The sequence below is a fragment of the Neolamprologus multifasciatus genome, chromosome 12 (genome assembly GCF_963576455.1).
Source record: "Neolamprologus multifasciatus chromosome 12, fNeoMul1.2, whole genome shotgun sequence".
In the NCBI taxonomy this organism is placed as follows: domain Eukaryota; kingdom Metazoa; phylum Chordata; class Actinopteri; order Cichliformes; family Cichlidae; genus Neolamprologus; species Neolamprologus multifasciatus.
The window spans coordinates 23,451,656-23,473,972 of record NC_140450.1 but is presented as its reverse complement, the minus strand read 5'-3'; the positions used below and the strand labels follow the sequence as shown (position 1 = coordinate 23,473,972).

The 22,317-nt window shown below is 43.8% G+C and overlaps 1 protein-coding gene across 1 annotated transcript; it reads left to right on the top strand.

The window, feature by feature from the left end:
* The first annotated feature begins 269 nt into the window (after positions 1-269).
* Positions 270-22,278, top strand: acsl2 (acyl-CoA synthetase long chain family member 2). Its single transcript, XM_085179307.1, has 20 exons — positions 270-379; positions 14,735-14,967; positions 15,061-15,175; positions 15,332-15,396; positions 15,502-15,603; positions 16,116-16,215; positions 17,541-17,719; positions 17,841-17,873; positions 18,065-18,116; positions 18,274-18,347; positions 18,649-18,726; positions 18,819-18,953; positions 19,636-19,770; positions 20,320-20,488; positions 20,575-20,663; positions 20,747-20,863; positions 20,934-21,077; positions 21,166-21,267; positions 21,352-21,423; positions 21,509-22,278. The coding sequence occupies exons 2-20, from the start codon at positions 14,737-14,739 to the stop codon at positions 21,647-21,649; spliced, it is 2,133 nt and encodes a 710-aa protein (XP_085035433.1). The 5' UTR covers positions 270-379; positions 14,735-14,736; the 3' UTR covers positions 21,650-22,278.
* Positions 22,279-22,317: the final 39 nt, after the last annotated feature.

Here is a 22,317-nt window from a genome sequence, read left to right as displayed (position 1 = left end):
GTGAATCAACTAATTATATATATATATATATATATATATATATATATATATATATATATATATATATATATATATATATATATATATTATAATGAAATAAGAATTATTTGTTATTTATATATACATATAATATTTTTTTCATATTATCCTCTCTTAGAATAGAATAGCCCTTATTATCATTGTACATGTACAACTGTTTTCCTTTAAAGTCAGTGTGTTTGTATACAGTGTTTGAGCGCAGTCCTTTATTTTGAAGATTTGGACCGGAAACACAGGTTAATTGCGTTTAGCTGGACTAGTGGGCAAATTTCTGTGGACCTGAGGCAGGATTAAGTGAGGCTCTCAGTCAACGACCGTTTGGAAACCTGCGTTCACTCTGGTAAGTCTCTGTCAGAGTCTCTTTCTTCGGTAGTTTGTATTCAGACGTCTCAGCTCGATAAAGAAGCACAAAGCTAAACTGAGCAGGCTTAGACTGTGAAAAAAGAAAGAAACTAAGTTTGGCTGCAGCACGCCGAGTTCCCATGCTGCCGTGCTGATATTTGCAGATTTTGGAGGAATGTGAACAGGAATCAACCTGTTAACTTGTGAAAAGTTTTACGCAAGCAAAGAAAGAGATTTCTTTGAAAGTGATTCGAGGCAGCAGGAAAAATGTGTATCTGGTAAAAACATTTTTCTTAAACTTTTGTGTACTCTGTTAAAAACAAGCAAAAATGAAACATTTATGTACGTAAATCAAGTTGCATTTAAATACTGAACACCTGTGTTTTTTGCATGGGTTAAATATTAATAACTGAATATAGCATATAAGCTGTGAGCTGATTGGGAGTTTGTTTGAATGTATTGTGGATGTGAGAACGGGATAATCTTCTCCCATAAAAAAATCACCAGCAGTTTACTCTTAATGCATTCCCAGCATAGTTCAGATACACAGATTATGTGAATTGAAATGGTGACAAACCAAAAAAAAAAAAAAAAAAAATCGATTGGCATGGCCTTTTGTCAACTGAAAATGAAACCAGGGCTGTTCTGAGTGATTCCTTCCACCCAGTAATGAACTGCTTCTCCCAATCGGCGTGGTTTCTTTTTCATTCATAAGGGGGTCACTGAATGCTTTTGAGTACGCATGTGATTACAGTCACATGCTCTGACCTTTGCAAATCACTAGATCGCAACTGAAGTCAACACCCGGTGGACCCACGTGTTTGTGTTCACCACCACTATTATCAAAACACCAGATGAAAGTGTCCCTCAAGTACACTTTCAAATACTTAGAGAATCAGTGCCGAGGAGCATGGAGGTCCAACTCCTTAATAAGATGCTTTATGCTGTTTTTCTTCTTCAATTTTCACTTTATCACTTTATAGCTTACTTAAAGCGCCAAATATTTTATTGATACTCACTTGACAGTTTTTGGGGTTGGTGCGGCGGTTAGCACTGTTGCCTCACAGCAACAAGGTCTTGGTTTCAAATCAACCCTTGGCCCTCTCTGTGTGGGCTCAGTCTTGCTCCAAACAGTCCAGACAGGTGTATGTCAGCTTATTTGGTTATTAAATCATCTGTAGGTGTGAATGGTTTTCTGTCTCTGAGTTAGCCTTGCAGTAGATTGACAGTCTCTCCAGGGTGTGTCCTGCCCCCTGCCCTGTGACAGCCAGGAAAGGCTCCAGTCCCATCTGCAGCCCAGAATTGGATAAGTGGAAGATGTTGACATGTTATGTTTTGTGTTTAAATTAATTAACATATTTCCACCATGATGATAAAACAAAAACGGAAACTAAATCAACACATCATTCAGTCATTAACATCAGATTTTAAAGTCGCACACGTGGAACCCTTTCTCATTTATTGGGAAAAAAAGAGTTCATATTATATGGCAAAACTACCCCAAAAACATGATACTGTTTATCTGTGCGTCTCAGTGGTGGTAGGATAATGTTCTAAAGACGTGCAGCATGTTCTTTTTTTCTGTACCATCAGTTAATGATTCCAGATGTTTTCAACATTGTATTCCCCAAATCCAGTCTTACTGCCACAATTGTGATTTTTTTTTTCTTCCTCACACTGAAAAATGTGAAGCTCCTCTAAGGAATATAAAAATAGTTTTTATAATTTTTCATCAATGGACTCAATGATCAGCACAACCTGAAAGCGACATCCTGGTATATTAAGAGTGCTGTGATTTCCACAAAGCAAACATTATATCACATTTTACATCTGTTTACTATCAGAAGCCTATCCCAGCAGCACCCACTGGGTAAGAGGCAGGACAGGTCATCTACCTGTCAGAGAAGCCTCTCAAATGCAATCACATGACAAAAAAAATGGCGCACTTGCTAACTTCAGAGTCTAGATTGAAGTGGAACTCGCAGAAGGAAAAGTCAATTGTCGTTGAAGACACTGCAGTAATCAAGCACAGGTCACCTGTCAGAGATGAGGAGGCCTGAATGAGTCCGCAGGAAGTGCCATATTCTTTAGAACACGAGCACTCAATAAAGACGCTGCTTACATTTGCATAAATCAATTTAGTACAGACACTTTTATTTTTTAAGAAGTTTCTTCGTCCTTGCATTCTGCATGCCACTGTACATGAACCTTTTTGCTTTATTTTATCTACATGATCTGTATTAAAAGGCCAGTGTTGGGGGATAACGTATATATATGTAGAGGGTTTGTTTTGCTGCTAAACTTGCCCAAACTTTACAGGCTATATGTGGAAAATGTAAGCGAGGTACAGAGAAAAGGGGGCTGCTGTGAATTTTGTCTGTGGTCCAAGTTGAGGATAATTACAGTTGGAGAGAGTTTCAGCCCTAATTGTAGGTTTTCTGCCATTTTTGTTGTGTAAAATCACACCCACTGTTCATTTCCACACGTTACATCTGCTTTCATTTTAAATCATACTTCTAATCTGTCGAGATATTCGGAGGCAACGTGTTTGGAGTTGTCCATATGGCCTCCTGCCATCTGTTTTGCATCCCCTTGTGTGTATTTGACAGTTACAGTGTTGAATGTGTCACCTGACGTTTGTAGTCAACCATTAAGAATTAACAAATACACCGGCTCGGTCAGACGTGAGCTTTGACAGCATGTTGACGTTTGAATCTGCCGCTGCTTAGTTACCTGAAACCAGAAACGTCCGCAAAAGAATGCACAACTGTAGCTTTGTTTTCGAGAATCTCCGCTTGGCTTTAAGTGAATTCGAGACCCTGGGAGACTCCTGACTGCCTTGAGGAAAGTGGTGTTTTCTAGGGGTGCAACGATACTCGTATCGATATCGAACCGTTCGATACAGTGCTTTCGGTTCGGTACGCATATGTATCGAACGATACAACATTTTTAATTTATTTTATCAACTTTCCTTCTGATGATGCTGTCTGTGTTGAGCGCTCAGTGGATCTGCGCTCGACAGTGCAGCCTAGGCGGAGTAGTCGAACACAGATTCACTGAGCGCAGGGCAAGCTAGCGAGACAGAAGCTAGGCTAGTTGCAACATGGCAAATTGAACCTCCCCCACCCTCATTCAGATCTGGCGTTTGGAACTATTTTGGTTTTCATGTGATGTATGACCCTGAAGGTAAGCCTGTCATGGACAAAAGTAAAACAGTATGTTGGATGTGCCAGCAATGCTCAATTGGTGGGAACTAGTGTGTTAGCGCAGTTAGCTCGTTAATGTGTTGACGTCTTCCAGCCCCACTCATGAGGTGATCCGCGGTAGCTCGTTAACGGAGATTTGCCGTGTTGTGACGTTAATGTCATTTCAGATTTACGCTGACAGCACTAGTGGGAACACAACCAATATGACTGCACATTTACTCCGACATCATCCTAGTGCAAAGACAAGTGGAAGCAGAGAAAAACAACAAGCAGCATGCTACAAACTTTACCCGAGTCATTTAGACAGCCGTTAGCACACGATTCTCCTTATGGGGACCTGATATGTTTAATATGCTGCTGAGAATATAGCCCAGAAGAAGCGTATAGTATAGCTTTTATTTTGGAAAGAGACATTTCTCCATAATAAACTCTCTTTTCCAAAGATGAGTGATTCCTCAATCAGATACAGGGCTCGCAAAATCGCTAGCCCGACGGGGCTTTTTTCCAGTCGGGCTACCAAAATCTATCTCTGCCCTGCCCGTCGGCCTATCCTAGGAAGGAAAAATATATGTCAATGCTTTTGCATTCTTTTGGAAATGTAGCTGGGTAATTATGTCATTGGCATCGGCCACTGTCAATATGTGACATACTGAAATCGCGTTTGAATTTGCGCTTGTTTTTTGCTTTCACTTTGCAATCGCGTGAACTGTGTATAGAGAGCGACAGTACTGATTGGTGAGTGATGATAATTTGCGCACCAATTCCTCTGACATCGTCTTATCAATCGTTAGCTTACTATGCAAACATGACAAGTGAAATCTCCCGCAGCTTAAACATGTGAGAGGTTGATCGCGCAGAGAATCGCTGAGCGTTATGTTAGTGCGTGTGTAAAAGCAGCAGGATATATATTTTAGTTCTGCTGAGCCAAATAAGACAGGTCAGCGTGAAGAAGTGACAGCCAAAGAAAAGCTTACCACAAAACGGAAAGGTTATGACAAATCAGACTATAAGGAAAAAAGAAAGTGCAGCTTTATGGTTTCATGGACAAAAGAATTTCTGTGGCTGCAATATGACGAGCTAAATAACCAGGGCTGCACATAAGTGGTCCGCAGGTGCGCATTCGCTGTCAAAATAAAAACCCGCACAAGATAAGAAGTTGCAACGCGTGTTTGCGTACATAAGATTTTCAGGAGGACAGACATTTGTTTAGAACTCTTAAAGATGTCGAAGAAGCTCCTTTAAGCAGTTACTGTGATGTTCCTCCACCTCCAAAGAAATGTCAGAAGGAGTCCGAACCACAAAAGAAGCGCGTATTCTCTGAAAAGTGGTTGCAGGAGGTGAGCTGGCTTCAAACAAATGATGAACGCACAGAGATGTGGTGCAGAATGTGCCGTGAAAATTTAATAAATGACAAATTAATAAAAAGGCATGAACATTTTTTTTGTATCGAAAAAATATCGAACCGTGACACCAAAGTATCGAACCGAACCGAACCGTGAATTTTGTGTATCGTTGCACCCCTAGTGTTTTCTGCATCCCGGATGTGTGGTCTTTCTTGTTCCTGCTACAAGAGAAACGTCATTGGGACCGAGCGTGCTTGTGTCTGTGTTCTTCACGCTTTGTTTAGGAATCACAGCCAGAAAAGACCCGTGCGTTTCATTCCCCCCCCCCCCCGCCCCGCTTGCCTGGCCAGCCTCACGTGTCCGTCTCGCAGTCCTCTCTCTTCGGGTCCCCTCCAACCAGAACTCTCTCCTCCCTGGGCACATGGAGCGTGTGCAGACTACACCGGTCTTCTTGTGCTGGCACAAAATGCTGTGGCCTGTCTCCCAGCTATAAAAACCTTCCCCCTCTTCCTTTGTGCCACCTCCTGTAGTTTTCTGGGTCAGGGGGGAGCATTCCCCAGCATTGCTCCCGTCACCACAGAAAAGCTCTGCAAGCTACTGTACAGAGCTCTTCTTACGTTCTGTGTGATGCACAGAGCCAAATCGTTATCCGATGTTTCGTGTGACAACACGAACAAGGAAAGGAGACGGCAGCTTAAGCATCTCGAGCATTGCTGCCTGCCTGTCTAATGCAGAGGAAACTCTGTGCATGTGTGTTAAATAAGTCTTTGGCTGCTCTATAAAATCATTTACAGCCACCACAACCGATCTGAACAGAGCAGCAAATTCAATTCCACTCTTTCAAGCTCTTTGTTTATACTTGCAAGCTTTACTTAACTGTGCCGGTGATGTTGCCAAAATACATTCATGAATCCCGACAGCTTACGGCTGCTTCCTACAACACTGAAAGCATATTAAAAGCTTGTGATAAAGCCAGGTTTTGCAGTAATTCACCTGAACTCTAAAAACCACTCTTCCATACGCTTACATTTCCGCCCTTTTGCCAAGAGTAAGACTTTTACTGTTGTTAACAAATAAATTGTACACAAAAGTTTTGCTGGGATTTTGTGGGGATGGTGCAGTGGAGGGACGGCATGGCACAGCAAGAAGATCCTGGGTCTGAAATTAGTCTGTCACCTTCCTCTGCGGACTTTCTGTGTTCTTCCTGTGTCAGCTTTAATGATGGATGATTACTTGCAGTTTTTTCCCACAGCCCACAATGCATGGCGTTAGGTTAACTGGTGATTGTAAACTGGCTGTAGGTGTGAATCTGGGTGTCAATGTGTGTTAGTGTCAATGTGTCTAGGCTCTCCTGCGCAACATTGAATTGGATAAACAGAAGAAAATAGATGCATGTTATTTAGTTTTCTTGGTAAAACATGGACTTAAAAAAAATTGAATAATCAAACTTGTGATCCTCTTTATAACATTTATTTCATCCCAGGACCCACGTGTGGTTACTGGAGTCAAAATTTATGCATAAATTTGACTTGGAAAGAAAGCACACCAGAAAATGCATCTACAAAAAACACTCCTGGAGGAAAAACTACACAATTTTCATCACAGAAGTTTAATTGAGGCTCAGTTGTGTTTGAGAGCATCTTGCTGAAGTCAGTGGGAATCTCTTCCAGTTTCACCGTGTTCAGGGAAAAGCTTTTGGTCTTACATCACGTTGCTTCAAGCCCAATCGCCTCTCTGCAAGTTGTTTCTTTGTTGCTGCTGATCTAGAGACTCCAGTAGGGTGTCATCTGGAAATCTACTGTTACAGCTGCAGTGCAGCATAAAACACACTGCCCCGGAGAGTGCTGGTGCTCATTCTAGACCTGCAGTCGTGGCTGCATGGTCCAGATGTTTGTCTGGCCCAGCTCCGCAGTCAGGTGCTGTGGGATGTTGGAGGGCTGAGCTAAATTAGGTGATAGCAGACTTGGGTCCTATTGCAGTGTTCAGCCTCTGAAAATGTTACAAGTCAGTACAGGGTCTAGTCTTCTTCTCTTCTTATCCTCTGATCTCAGCAGTGACATGAATCTTTAGCAGTCTCTGCTGTGGCTCCTAGATCTTTCAAGCTTACAATAATTCATAACCTCACCATGCTGTTTTAAAATTTTTTTTTTTTTTACCACCTGCCCGGGAACATTTTCCCATGACACCCCATTAGTTTGACAGCAGTCGAAATATTTGACGGTTATAAAGGAACATTGACGAGGTTGTAATTATTGACTATATGCCAGATTTGACTCAAAACCGGTTTTTGGTTGTTTTTTTTGGTGTTTTTTAATGTCTGTAATTTCAACATGCTGCGTTCCACTCATGTGTTTGTCATACTTCTGTTAGTGAATAGCTCTCGGTTATGTCTCCACTTGTGAGCGAGAGTAAACATGCACAGACATGGAGACCGACATGCCTGTCATCTCCACTTGAACCTTTTTTTTGTTTGTTTTGTGTGTGTGTTGCATTTTGGCATATACTCCACATACGGATGCCTTTACTTACACCAAATATAGTTTCGATCCGCTGTTACTGTTCAAACATCACAGCACTTACTGTGTGAACTGTGTGCACGTCTGTCACGAGTGCCCTGCTGTGATAGCAGCTCTCTGAATTACAATGTAGCCAAATGCGCGCTCTCCCTGCAGGAACTGGCAGAGAATGAAGGTGCATTTGTTTTCCTTCAGTATATTTTCACATGTGTTTGCCATTCCTTTTGTCTCCTGTCTTCTTGGGAGTAAGAGCTGGAAGCACAATGGTTCTTGTCTGGGACTTGACAATAGCCATAATGAATGGGAGTGAGAGAGAAGGGAGGGCCGGGGAGAGAGAAAGACAGAAAGGGGCCACAGGAAGCTCTCTTCACACCACACTGTCATTTTTTTTTTGATGTCATGTTTCATAAAGCCCTTTGTTTTCAATTTATTTACCTAGTGAAAGGACTCGGGGCTCACCAGCTGCTCTGTGACTTCAGCAGGTGTAAAGAGGGAAGTGAACAACTTTAGTTCACATAAATTGATGCTTAAAGCAGATTATAAATCCTCCTGAGGACGAGTGTGGCATTGCTTTGCCCGTGCAGGCTAGGGAAGCGGCGCAGCATCAGCTCCGGTTAAACAGGAGGGAAGGGGAAGCTATCCTCTCCAATTGGGCACTGGGGGAGAAAGTGGGTGAGAGGTTGAGGAGCGTTCAGGGAGGGGGGAGCAAATGTGGGAAAGGGGAGGTTTATTCAGAGAGGTGAATTCCTTGTGCGGTAGAAGATGAAGTGGTTTGCTTGAGGGGATGAAATTAGCAGTTTCAGGGAGAAGTCTGGTCTTGCACTTTGTTGGTAGAGGTGTGTGTGTGTGTGTGTGTGTGTGTGTGTGTGTGTGAGATTTTCCCCTCCCCGTGTCTCCCTGATTCATTCAGTTCTGATATGAACAATGAAGTCTTTGGCAGAGAACCATTAGGGGTGGACCCAGCCGGTCCTCCCTCCTCACCCCATCTCGCCACCAGCCCCCGTTGCTACTGTACACACCCTGAGTCTCTCTTTCTCTCTGGCGAATGAAAGGGTGGCAGAACATGACTGAGAGTAACCCCGGTGCCTGTTTCTGTTAAGCCAATCGTTATTACTTCCTGGTGTCTCTCCACCCCCCCACACCCACCACTCTCTCTCCTGTATAGACCCAGAGTCTTTTCTTCTCTTCTTCTCTCTCTCAGCTGTGCCAAACCTGTGGTCCGCTGTGGCTGGGCCTTTTAAACCAGGCTCTTCAAGCTGGATTGTTGTGTTTCAGAAGTGGAATGATATATTTTTTTTCTTTAGTATGTGGATAAACAGGGTGTAGGGGGACAGATATGTAACTAGAGTTGTCAGGATACTAGACTTGATACTCACACCCAGGAAAAAATAAATTTATTCAATGAATTTTTCCCTAAATAAATATTCAATATTAAGTATAAAGGTTAAGTGTAGAGATTTTATCCATTTTTAAAATTACTTAGATAATTTCATTACAAATTGTGAAGGTAATAAATACACACACACACACCTAAGTAACTGAATTATTGTAGAAGAAGAGCATTATGGAAAACTAATATGAGGAGTATAAATGATCTTTGGATAAAGTGTAATATTAGTTATGCTAAAACAAAGATATTGTGAAGCAGACTGAACCGATCACTGCCTGCATTTTAAAATGGCGTCATAGCTACCACAAAATATGAAACACCTTTTACTAAATTATTGTAAAGGTAGTTTAAAGTTAAAATTTATCAGCTTGTCCACATTTGCCTGCAGTGTCATGAATCGCTGTGCGGCAGCCAGGAGTTGGACCCAAAATGCAGGCACTCAGGCACGAGGTTTAAACACAACGAACTCAGCTTTATTGCTGGCAGGGAAAAGTCATACAAAAGCAAACTAAACTAAACTGGAAAATGACAAACTAAACACACAGGGAGACACAGGGAGATCCACACAGCATGAGGGACAACGCGACACTGACTCAGAGAAACACAGGGTTTAAATACACTGGGAAGTAACGAGGGGAATGAGACACAGGAGGGCACAGCTGGGAGAAATCAGAACTGACGAGACAAGGAAGACCCGGACCTTCAAAGTAAAACAGGAAGTATAACACAGACATGCGAACTTGACACGGTGAAGACAGCAACTAAGAAACATTTCATTTCTTTATTTATTTCACACATGGTTCAACAGTGTTTCTTTTCCTACATACAGAACCTCCTTCCCATTAATATGACACTGCACCCATGGGTGAAAAGAACACAGACATAAACCATAAAGCTGAGGACTCTAAGAACCGAAAGACACAGAGGGGAAACTCAAACCTGCAGACACAGACTTACACAGAACAGAGGGGACACAGAGAAACATGAAGGGCAAGGGATCGAAACTAGAAACCATAGAATAACTCACACAAGTACAATAATACAAAAATCACAAAGAACTAAACATGCTGGGTCAGGAGACCAAGGATCCTGACAGTACCCCTCAAGAGCTGGCTCCAGACAGCCCAAACACAGAAAACAAAACCCACACCCAACTAGAAAACAACCCAGAGCGGGCGGCGGAGGTCCAGGACGGAACAAAAACAGAAGCACAAAGAGTCCAACAACAAAACGTGCACAAAAAACACCGGTGCACAGAGAGCAGTTCATCAATAAGTCAGGGGGCCGTCCCGAAGGATGGCAATGCAAGGGTCCAAGACAGTCCAGTTCCGGAGGCCGACCGTGGGGGCGGCAACGGCGGCGGCGTGGAAACAGCTCAGGGGGCCGACCGCGCGGAAGGCAGCGGCGACGACGCCCAACAAGCGGCCTGGCAGACGACCGACGGCAGCAGTATGGGACCCAAAGGCTGCGTGGCCCCCGCAGCACCGGACGAGGCCGAGGCAGAGGCTGGACCGGACGAGGCTGAAGCCGAAGCCGAAGCCGGACCAGGCGAAGCGGATGAAGCTGCAGACTGCTGGACGGGCTCCTCGGGCCCCCCAGCTGATGAGGCTGCTGCAGGCGTGGATGACGGTGATGGCTGGACGGGCCCCTCGGACCCTCCAGCGGAGACAGGTGGCTAGACGGGCCCCTCGGACCCTCCAGCGGAGACGAGAAAGTGCTGGCCGGGCTCTCCAGAACCCTCAGCGGATGAGGCAGGTAGCGGACATGCAGCCTCTCTTATCCAGTGTTCCCACTGCATCCCTTTACCATGTCTTCTGTCTGATTCGGCTGCTCTGCTCTGGATTTCGCTCTGTATTTGCTCGGATTAGTTCTCCACACTGTTTGGTTCAGCTACCCTTCCCCCGCTGCTCTGCACAGCCAGAAACCCACCTGGTTGTCCATTTGTCTGTAATCTGCTCTGCTCAGTATTCAATCTGCAATTTGTTCAGCCTGCAACAATGATTCATATTTATCTAACTGCAGACTGCTAGCTGCTATGTTAATGATAACAGGTGGCTAATGGTAATTTCTAGTCATTTCTGATAGTGAAACAGCTAATGTTAACATTGTTGAAACGCTTTACTGACCTCTGAAATTCCTCCTAAAATGTTGTTCAGTGTTGCAAACCTGAACTGCTTCAGCGGTTAGTGAGAGGAGCTGTGTCTCTCGGTCTGACTGCACATGTGCTGTGAAGTTGTTTTAGCCACGGAGGGCAAAGTTGGCACTGTTTGCATTGGTACTGTTGCAAATGAGAAGAATGCATCTGCAGTTGAATAACTTGTAGGTAAATGAATGTATTAATTCCTTGTTCTGTTCTTCCCATATAAAGCATAGGGACGCAGAGCTAGATCTGGCTTTTGTTTTTACTAGAGGTGGGAATCACTAAACACCCCATGATATGATACTGTCTCAAAATGGACGATAAGATATTGTTGAAATTTTAAACATTTTGCTATATGCATTGCAATAACATAAACCTAGCACAAAAATTAAGGAAATTTGTGTTTTCGTAATTTCTTTGTTGTAACGATGCTCCTTTACAATAAATCCTATACCCTTGGAAAGCCTGTTTATTTCCCTGAAATGGTGCCACGTTTGTAAGGAAAATGTATTTGGGGTTGAGCAGCAGAGTTGAGTATGTGGTTTGCGCCCATGAAAATTTGCTAAATCTTCTTTGCCATCGCCAAACAGCTTATTGTCCTATTCAGGCTTGTTTGATGCCTTTTTATTTGATTGGATGATGAAAGTCTGAAGAGCATGTAGAAGACTCATACACACTCAGAATAACCTGGCACCACCACCTCATGCTGGTCACCAGCTTGGTCACATACTAGTGTGGGACAGCATCCTATTCTTAAACCAGTGTTTGTCACAAGTTAGCCAGTGTGGTTGTGTTGGTCAGTCTGGACCCACGCTGATCCCAAATGTGTTCAGTGGGGTTGAGATCAGGACTGCAGGCAGCCATTCCTCTCCACTTCCAAATTCCAGAGGTAGTCTCTGATAAACCATCTTAGAAGATGTCGTTGTCATCTTGTCAGGTTGGACAAAGAGTGTGGAGATATGGGAATGCCACTAGTTGCAGAATCTCATCCTCATTTCTCTGCATTGAGATTGCCTCCAATGATGACAAGCCTTGCTTAGTTTTTTTCCAAGTGAGGCAGATGCCACCCCACACCATCACACTGCCTCCACCAAAAGCTGTTACGGTATCGGTGCAGCAATCAGAATAGTGTTCTCTGTGTCATATCCGCACTTTGGACCTATGATCCGTATGGCATAGGCAGAATCTGGACTCATCACTGAACAGAACGTTCCTCCACATGTTGCCGTCACCAGCGCAAACTGGCCCGACGGTAATGGGCTGTCATGGCAGGCCTTCTGGCAGCCCTATGACACCAGAGATTGTCTGTGTGCAGTTTGTTCCAGATTGTGTGGGTAGTGAGCCGTCGGCCATATTGTCCTGCAAACCTCGACTGCAAATCTGTAGAAGACTGCCCTCAGTTCCTAAGTGTTGACAGGGTGAGGAAACGCTCTTCTTGTTGTGTCATCTTCTCTTAGGACGCCCACTTCCTAGCCTGAATCTGACATCCCTTATATGGAACTTGGCCTTCAATTTGGAGATGGTGCTAGGGCTCACGCCAAATAATGCAGTTTAAGATATAAAAATCAACTGTGTTTAGAAAACATTGCAACTTTTATAAATCCCCCATAAAACTAACTACACCTATGAGCACTATTTAGGGATTGGACTCATGTGCTATTTCCCCTGTTTAGTGAATCTGGCCCCAAAACTGGTTGTGAGTGTGCAACAACTTCAAGCTCCAGACAACTATTTATCCACCACAAGTTGCAATCAATCACAAATGTGATGAATTTCAGTACAGTCCCCAGGTAGCCACTGAGGTTTTTGTAGATGTTGGAGGCTGCTGTCTTATTTTTTACTTGTGTCACTCAGCTATTAGTTTACTCTGAATTACGAGATAGTGTTCTCGAGCTAAGTGCGTCCAGTGTGCATCAGATTGGCCCACTTGTTCGTAGTAGTCTGAGTATTTTAATGTATTTTATAAAATATCGATACAATATTGCCTCGCAAAATATTGCAATACTATGCAATATTGATGGGGTATTTTTCTACTTCTAGTTTGAACAGATAAACGTAGCTCTCAACTGACTGTAGTTTTGATCAAGTTCAAAGTCCAGGTCAATACAGAAAAGTCTTGTTATTGCATCTACATTTGCAAAAATTAGTCAGCATAGATAAAGATGTGCTTACAGTTCTCCATCACACCAAGAGCTTCAGAAGCATGACTAGTCTCACATGCAACTGGAACGTCTTGTCCAGTGCACCACCTGAAGATTTTTCCACTTTTGCTGGGCTGTAATTGCACCACAAATGAGCTGTAAAGTCAGAGTGCAGCAGGCTTTTAAAGAGGGCCATTTTTGAATTCATCTGCTGTGCTGCTGCACATCGCCATCATCACACTGATCATTCCTGATGATGTGACCCAAATCTCTTATTAAATCCAGCACGCTGTTTGCCAAATGGAGTGAAGGGAAAATGTTGCTTTGCTTCCTTCTTGGTTAAAGTGATTTTGAAAACCCTGAGAAGTCTACGGGGACACGTGGAGTTTTGCACAAAGTGCCACCCAACCATGAACTGAGTCTCCAACCACGTTGGTTTTACAATCATAAGAATGTATTTACAATTAAAGCATTAAAGTAAATAAAAGGGAATAATAAGGAAGGAAGCAAAGTGACCTCAGGGTCTTCAAGGACAAAAACAATAAAACGAACCCCCCACTCTTGATAGAAAGGAGGAAATACCCCACTAAGCTCTAAGTTGGAATAAAAGTACAACACCTAAGCTCCCTGGCTGGCCACAAAACAGGAGAAAATGTGCATAAATTGCTTCCACTAACATGCAAAGACACCAAGGCCCCACAGGTTTGCCACTTTCAGCTCCCGAGATCACTGTAGTGCTGTGTTTTTTTTGGTGTTTTGTTTTTTTTTTTGTGCTTAATCCAGCAACCACACATCTCAGGGCTCACCAACCAAACAGCATGGAGGTCTTGCTGATGGAGCGACATGTGTAGTTTCACAAATGAGCAGAATAGAATAGAATAGCCTTTTATTGTCATTTCACATGTAAAACAAAATCGTGGATGATCAGCGTGTTGTTCAGGTGTGGAAGACCTGCAGCAGAGGGTGAGGGAGAGAGCAGCTCTCGTTCTGGAAGAGGCCAAAAGGTCAGTGAACATAGCGACGATCATGACTATTATCTTTTTTCGTTTTCTTTTTTTAGAGGTGAATTCAGTGTCATACCGCACTGTAAAAAAGAGCACACTGAGCAGACACTGGAAGCCAGGTAATCTTTGGAGCCATAAATCAAACAAATTGGAAAAAAATCTGGTCTGTGAGGAAGAAAATGAGGTACTAACTTTAGCCTTGGGATTTTTAAATTACTTTGTTGGTTTTAAATTGTTTTTGCAGCTTTATGTAAACAGATTAATCATTAGTAAAAAAATAATCCCCAGCTCCCAAACAAGGTAGACATTTCTTTTAGTGCTAAACTTCACCGCAACACAGATTAATGAATAAATAAATATATAAATAAAAGTCGTGGAAAGACAATAAAGCCCTGCATCAAATTTATCAGATACACATCAAGTTTAAAAAGAGAAAAAAAGAAGCAGAATCCACACAGAAAACAATAAAAAAAACCTTCAGTGTTAGTCTGCTACTCTATATGCTTGTTGTTGTTTTAAAGTAGCAGCAGAGTTAACATCTGTCCCCATGCACCATGTAATTTTCTTCCTTTTTGACTGCTTATTTTCCCTTTTCTACATCCTGTCTCCTCAGCTATGCATTTCCGGGAGTGGTTGCGGTCACTTCGCTCCAGCACAGGACTTAAAGGCTCCGAATCGGAGGACTTGTGGAGTCTTCTGCCGTCTCTGCCTCTCTCCTCCTCCCTGTCGCCCTCCTCTGTGCTCGGTTTAGGAGCCTTGGCCTCCATCACAGCGTACTGGCTGGTGACCCGTCCTCGACCCATGCGCCCTCCCTGTGATCTTAAAGCCCAGTCTGTGGCCGTTAACGTGAGTGAGGGACGGCTGTTGCTGGCTTAGGCATGTGTTAGCATGCTCTGCATTGCTGCAGGGCTGTCAGTGACAGGGTGGTGTTTATTGCAGGGAGATCCCAGCTGCAGGCGATCGGCGATCCTCAAAGATGACACTCTGCTGGAGTTCTACTATGACGACACCAGGACAGCCTACGACATGTTCCAGAGGGGCCTGATGATCTCAGGTGATGCGCATATTCACACACACTTCATTAAACACTCTCCTATTGATGGAGAGGTCGGTGTGAAACCGAACAGAGTAGAGGAAAACTGGAAAGTGGATTGATAGCAGAACTATCAGCAGACTTTCTGAGCTGACAGAGCGGTGTTGTGTCCTTCAGGAAGTGGCCCGTGTCTTGGCTTCAGGAAGCCGGGTCAGCCCTACGAGTGGATCTCCTACGCTGAGGTCTGGCATATCGTTACTTCTGTGATTCCTCCCAGTTATCTCAGCACTTCCATGTAATGTGTTTGATCTTTACTGTTTGTTCACGGAGAGCCTGTAATCCTTCAGGTGGCTGAGCAGGCGCAGGTGCTCGGCTCTGGCCTGTTGGCTAAAGGTTGCCAGCCTAATCCGGAGCAGTTTGTTGGGATCTATGCACAAAACAGGCCAGAGGTATGGACCTCCCACTGCTCTGTGGTGTGACAGCTCATCCCACTCTAGTTTGGCTGCCTTTGATCTTAAAAATTTATTAAATAACTCACATCTCAGCGGAGGTTTTGTGGATGATGATTCTACCCTCGGAGCTCAGCATGCCCTTTTAAACACATTTTGAAAATTGAATTTAGGATTTTCTTTTTTTTCTTTTTTTAATCCATCTATTGTGAAATTGTGTTTGGCTTTATTTATATTGCCAGCACAGTGCTAGTGGTGAATGTGTGTCTCCAGGGCAGCTAATATTGGAGAGTGTCGGACTGGGCAATTATTGCCGTAGTAAAAGACAATTTTCTGCTCTATTAGAGCCCCTAACCCTCTCATTTGACCGATCTACACCTTGAGTGTTGTTTATGTTGTATATGGGTTTATAAATATGAAACGCACTGTAAAGTGGATCCCAGTCCCCAAGTCATTCCCAGGTAATGACTTCAGTGTAACAGTGCTGCTTTGTCTCCCTCTGCTGGTTAAAGTGGATCATCTCAGAGCTGGCCTGCTACACCTACTCCATGGCAGTGGTGCCTCTCTATGACACGCTGGGACTGGAGGCGATGGTGCATATCCTCAACCTTGGTAAGGAAACCTTCACATTAAAATACGAAAATGAAAACGTTTCACATGGTGTCAAACGTGAAGCCTTCATCACATCAGACATACAAACTGCATATGGATATTTTGCCCTTTGAATAAAGAAAATATTGGAGAAGGAAGAAGATCATCGTGTACAGAATATGCTATAAATATCAGAGGTACTACAGGCATAAAAATACCCTTTACTAGTAAAAGTCCTGCATTAATCATTGTCACTGTTATTACTGAAAAACTGCATAATTCTACCTCTTATAGGTTTTTTAACTTGATTTGAACTCTCAAAGAAGAACTTCCCGAACATTTACAAAATGCTCCTGTTGTTTTGCTTTTTTCCCTCCTATGTAAATAACTAATAACCAACTAATAACTAAATTAAGCATTTCTATCTAAATGCATAGAAAATATTTCTTCCAGCAGAAGACTGGTACACTGTGGTCACTACAATACTAAGTTAGGCTGTGGGTGGATCGTAAAATTCTGAACCTACAACCTAAATGTAGCAGCAGAAACTGAGACTCTTCAGATAAGGCAATGTTTTTTCTGATCTTATTTATCAAAGTTTGGTGAGCTTATGGAAACTGCAGGCCCAGTTTCCCTGCTATTGGCTGACAGGAGTAAAACGCAGTGTGGCCTGTTTTAAGGTGGGCTGTGTGAACGTGCAGCACAGCGTGTTCAGAGCATCTCTTCTACATACCTCGGTTGAAATAGGTGGTTATCGGAGTTGCTCCTGGTTTCCTGTCGGCTCAAAGCAGTCTTGCCTCTCACATCAACATTTTCACCCAGAGAACCACTGCTCGCTGGATATTTTCCACTTTTCCAGACCATTCTCTGTAAACCTTAGAGATGTTTGTGTGGGAAAACCCCAGCAGATCAACACTCAGACCAGCTCATCTGGCACCAGCATCCATGCTGCAAAGTCCTTAATGTCTACGTGGCTACAAACACTGAGCTGCTGCCATAGATGCTTGTGTAAATGAGCAGGTGTACCTTATAAAGTGGCCGAGTGTGTATAAAGATTAAACAAAGCTAGGGCTACACGTGATCACTTGAAGTAAAAGTAAACCCGCCTGCTCAGTTTTAGCTGTTCCTGAGCAGCAGTATATGCGTGCGAGTTCAAAGACAGGAGAAATATTTGAATGTGAAAAATGCGATCATCCTGGCTTCATTAGTTCAAAGTGAGACTGTGTTCGGTAGTCCTTTTGAGACGGGCAGAAGAGCTGAGTGGAAAACCCCCACAGATTTCACACTTTGATGAGAACATTTCTTCACAAACATTCTGTGTAAGTGTGTGCTCGGTGCTTTTTTAGCGGAGATCTCTGTGGTGATCTGTGACCGGGAGGAGAAGGCGGCATCTCTGCTAGAGAACAAGGAGAATGGCACGACTCCGAAGCTGTCCTGCCTCGTTCTCTTTAACGACTTCAGCCAGGCCTTTGTGGAGAGGGCGAAGAGCTGTGAGGTGGAGGTTTTAAAGCTGGAGCAGCTCATGGTGAGTTGGGGTGGGGGTGGGGGGGTGGGGGCGTAGCCATTTAAATGTAGCCCCTTTTAATCGACTCATTGTTGCTGATGTGCAAATTGATACGAGCAACTCCTCTCTGTCCACATCTTAGGACGTCGGAAGGAGGAACCTCAAAGATCCTGTGGTGAGTTTGTCATCTCTCAGAGCTGCTCACGTAAAAGGCTGATCTCCCCCTTCCTAAACACTGGCGTGACAGCTCTGTCGTCGCTCCTGTCCAATAGGATATCATTAACACTCACTCATAAGCAGGGGCTTAAATTAAGAGCGGAGGAAGTCCGTTGTCATGTTCTCATATTTTATTGCTGCCCTCTATAGCCGCCCCAGCCTCAGGATCTGGCCGTGGTTTGCTTCACCAGTGGAACCACAGGTACCGTCTGATCTCATAAGCCTCTCCGTAATTATCCTTCACTCACATCATTAGAGAAATGCCCTTCAGTGCCCACTAACAACCACTCTTTATGGCACCACTGCAGTTTCCTTTGCTGCGCAGGGGCACTGCAATAATGTTTTGTTTATTTACCCAGGGAAGCCCAAGGGAGCCATGATCACCCACGGCAACATCGCCTCCAACACTTCCTCTGTCATTAAGATCCTGGAGGTCTGTCTACACTTCCACCTCGTTGTCTAATTGAGAACAGCCTCACAGCTACCGTTGCTTCCCATTTGCTTGTGTCTGCATGTCTCCAAACTGTCCCCCTCCCCGCTGTGTCTAATGGTATGATTAATTGGGTGTTTGATTGCTCCTGTCGCTGCGAGGTACTTTAACTAATTGCCCCTGTATAAAGATTCTGCCATACAACATGTTTGATTGCCTGCGAGGCTTCGCCGTATGCCGCTGCCTCAACCTAATCTGTCCCCTGTGCTTTTTTTGCTCATTTCATTTCTCGTTTTTCTCTCAGGGCTCGTTTGAGATCCAGCAAGACGACGTGTCGATCTCTTACCTGCCGCTTGCCCACATGTTTGAGAGAATGATTCAGGTAGTTGATCCTCTTCTCACATGCTTTTCTGTCTTTCTTTCTTTCCTACTTTTTTGTGTATAAACCCTAAATTAAATCTGTTTCTATTGCAGGTCTCTATGTTCTGCTACGGGGCCCGAGTAGGATTTTACCAGGGGGACATTTCTCTTCTTATGGATGACATTAAAACTCTGAAGCCTACCTTCTTTCCCGTCGTGCCTCGTTTACTCAATCGCATCTATGACAAGGTCAGCAAACGCATTACCTGCTCCTCATTTTCTTTTACAAGGTGCAAAGTGCAGCAGATCCACCCGTTAGTAAAAATCATGCACCAGTATAGCTCGCTGGCATCAGCAGACAGCCCGTGTGCTGTAAGGTCATTGCATGGGCCTGGGTTTAATCCGTCATGAGGCTATTTTCTGCCTGCCTTCCCACTGTCCTCTCTCCACTGTTGTATTGCAATAAAACTGAAAAGCAAAAAAACCCCCCATAAAATAGACTGATTTAAATCCAGATTGATCTTCCTTTTAAGGTAACGTTCTCGTGCACGTCTTCCAGTGTGACTTGCTCTTTTTTTAGATCGCTCCTTGGTGTGGTTAGAAGTCCCGTTAAACCCACAACACTTGCGTGCTCAGTGATGTCAGCACATACCTCAAATTTGCGCAGAGAATTCACCTCAGTTCTGTTTTAGTTATATAGCACAATAGGTGTCACGTCAAGGCCCTTTTTAGTTTAAGGCAAAGGCCCTACGACAGAAATACTAAGACTGAGCACTTTGCATATGTAACAAGGGGAAAACGCTCCGAACAGGACTTCTGCTGACTTATCTAAAAATAGCCAATCCAATATTTTTTACCTTGTATTAAGAAGGCCGCCATAATCCTGGGTGTGTTTCTGTTTTTTGTACATTCTCGCCAATTTTTTACATAGATCCTGGGTTCGGTGACCTCACCGTTTCGAAGAGCTCTGCTCAACTACGCTGTGAAAAGAAAGCAGGCGGAGCTCAACAGCGGGGTTGTACGTAACAACAGCCTGTGGGACAAACTGGTGTTCAACAAGATCCAGGTCAGTGGCTGACAGTGTGGATCATATACTTTCTCAGCCTGTTGCTGCTGTTTACATTCATATGTAGGTTACTCATCCATATGCTTGGCTCTGCAGTGGCCTCCTCTGAAATCAGCCCACAGAACATCTTTTCTTCTCTAAACTTCACTATTAAGTGCCATATTTTCTGAAAATCCCTGACTTTGCAGTTGTCGTCGTCTGTGTTTTGTAGCACTTAACACGGTGGTACATGTAGACAAGCAGCCCTGCAAATAATCAACAAATTTGTATCCAAACTTTACAAGAGAGGCACAACTATTCCAGCAATCGGTGCCAAAATCACCCGGAGCATATTGGCCCTGTGGGAGTGTATTGGAGAAGCACGCGTGCAGGCAAACAAGGACTGAAAGATTTTGGCTTGGTGTGATCAATACAGATGGGAAAATATGACCAAGGTTGAATATGATTTAAAATGGGAATGAGCTCGCATCCACAATATGATTGTGTTTGAACTGCTTTGCATAAATACTTCACCGTAGGTACTTTTTTTTTTTTTTTCTTTTTTTTCAGGAGAGTTTAGGGGGTAATCTGAGGTTTGCATTGACCGCTTCGGCACCGATCTCCACAGCAGTGCTGTCCTTCCTCAGAGCCACTCTGGGGTGTCTGATATTTGAGGGTTACGGACAGACTGAGTGCACAGCGGGCTGCACGTTCTCTATGCCAGGGGACTGTAGCACAGGTAGGAAACGCTCTTCTACTGTCAGGTGTTCAGGATGGATGCCGTTGTGGTTTCTCCTGTTAACAGCAGGCGTATGTTTGTGTCAGGTCATGTTGGTGCTCCTTTGCCCTGCGCCATGGTGAAGGTGGTGGACATCCCAGAGATGAATTACTATGCCAAGAACGGAGCAGGAGAGGTCAGCCAGCGCAAAGATATGAACACATTTTTACCTATCAGCGGATGCTGTGTGGTGACTTCTCACTGCTTTGTCCCGTTAAGATTTGTATTCGCGGCCCCAGCGTGTTCAGAGGCTACCTGAGGGATCCAGAGAAGACGGCTGAAGCCCTGGACAGCGACGGCTGGCTGCACAGCGGGGACGTGGGCCAGTGGCTTCCAGTAAGATTAGACACACTAACTAGTCTGTATGAGTCAAGTGAGTTTGTGTTACCACACTTGTTTTTGTCAGAATGGGACCCTGCGCATCATTGATAGAAAAAAGCACATCTTCAAGCTGGCACAAGGAGAATACATCGCTCCGGAGAAGATAGAAAACGTCTACATGCGTTGTGTCCCTGTACTCCAGGTGTTTGTGCATGGAGACAGTTTACAGGTACGGCACATTTTAGCTTTCTTATCCAAAGCGAAGTGTTCTCAGAGGCACGGTTTGATGTTTCATTTTGTCTTGCATTTCTTATCAGTCTTATTTAATAGGGATAGTTGTCCCTGACCCAGAGGTGTTTGTTGACTGGGCCAAGGATCGGGGATTTGTGGGGTCCTACGAGGAGCTGTGCCAAAATCCTGTAGGCCTAATTCTGGAATATAACTTTCATCTGATTAAAGTCCTCACAGCAGGATTAAATGGAAACTGGTTCTGTCTTCAACAGGATGTTAAGAAGGCAGTTTTAGAGGACATGAATGCCGTGGGGAGGGAAGCACGGCTGAATTCCTTTGAACAAGTGAGCATACTCATTGAGTTTCAAACGCACAAGTTACAAAGTGGCTGAACTTAACTGATTTCGATGCTTCACCTTTCTGTCTCAGGTGAAGGACCTTTACCTGCATCCAGAGATGTTTAGTGTTGCCAACGGCCTTCTCACGCCCACCCTGAAAAGCAGGCGCGCCGACATCCGCAGACACTTTCAGGAACAGATTTCAAGCATGTACAGCAAGAAGGCATACTAACTCGACTCAGTAACTCGCAGACGCAACACCTGTGGGTCAGGGGTGTCCAATAAAAGAACAAAAACGGGACCTGGGAGTGAAAATCCTGCAGTGCCTCATCTCAAACCCTACATTTCGTTATATCTGGAATATTATTTTGTTTTCCAGAAATTTGTCATCCACCTGTAACCACATCTCACTCTTAATTCCAAACAAGGAAATTAAGTAAGTGGATCCATATTTGCCTTCCAGTCATTGTCACTAATGAGATTTTACATGGACATTATCATTTAGTTGCATAGAGGAGAAGCACAGACAATATTAGGAAGAACTGATATTAACTTTGATCCTTTTATTTACACTGCACTGTTGCTTTCCCAAGCAAAGACTTTAAAAGGGAGTCTTTATGTGCACTTACGGCATTGTTCCTCCTAGACGTTGCATTAACTGTAGGTTCGTATTTTATGGTTGTTGGGTCTTTGCATCACTGTCACATAAGCTTCTGATGAATATGTTTCATCTTAGTGACTACTTCAAACCACTGACTTCACCTCAAGTTAAACAATTAATATGAATGAGCGGTGAATGGGGGGGAAAATGATTTGTAAACAGGAATTTACTAATGCCAGTAAATAAAGATTAGTAATTGACGTGTTTGCATCATTCAGTTCATAAAAACTCAGGCATGT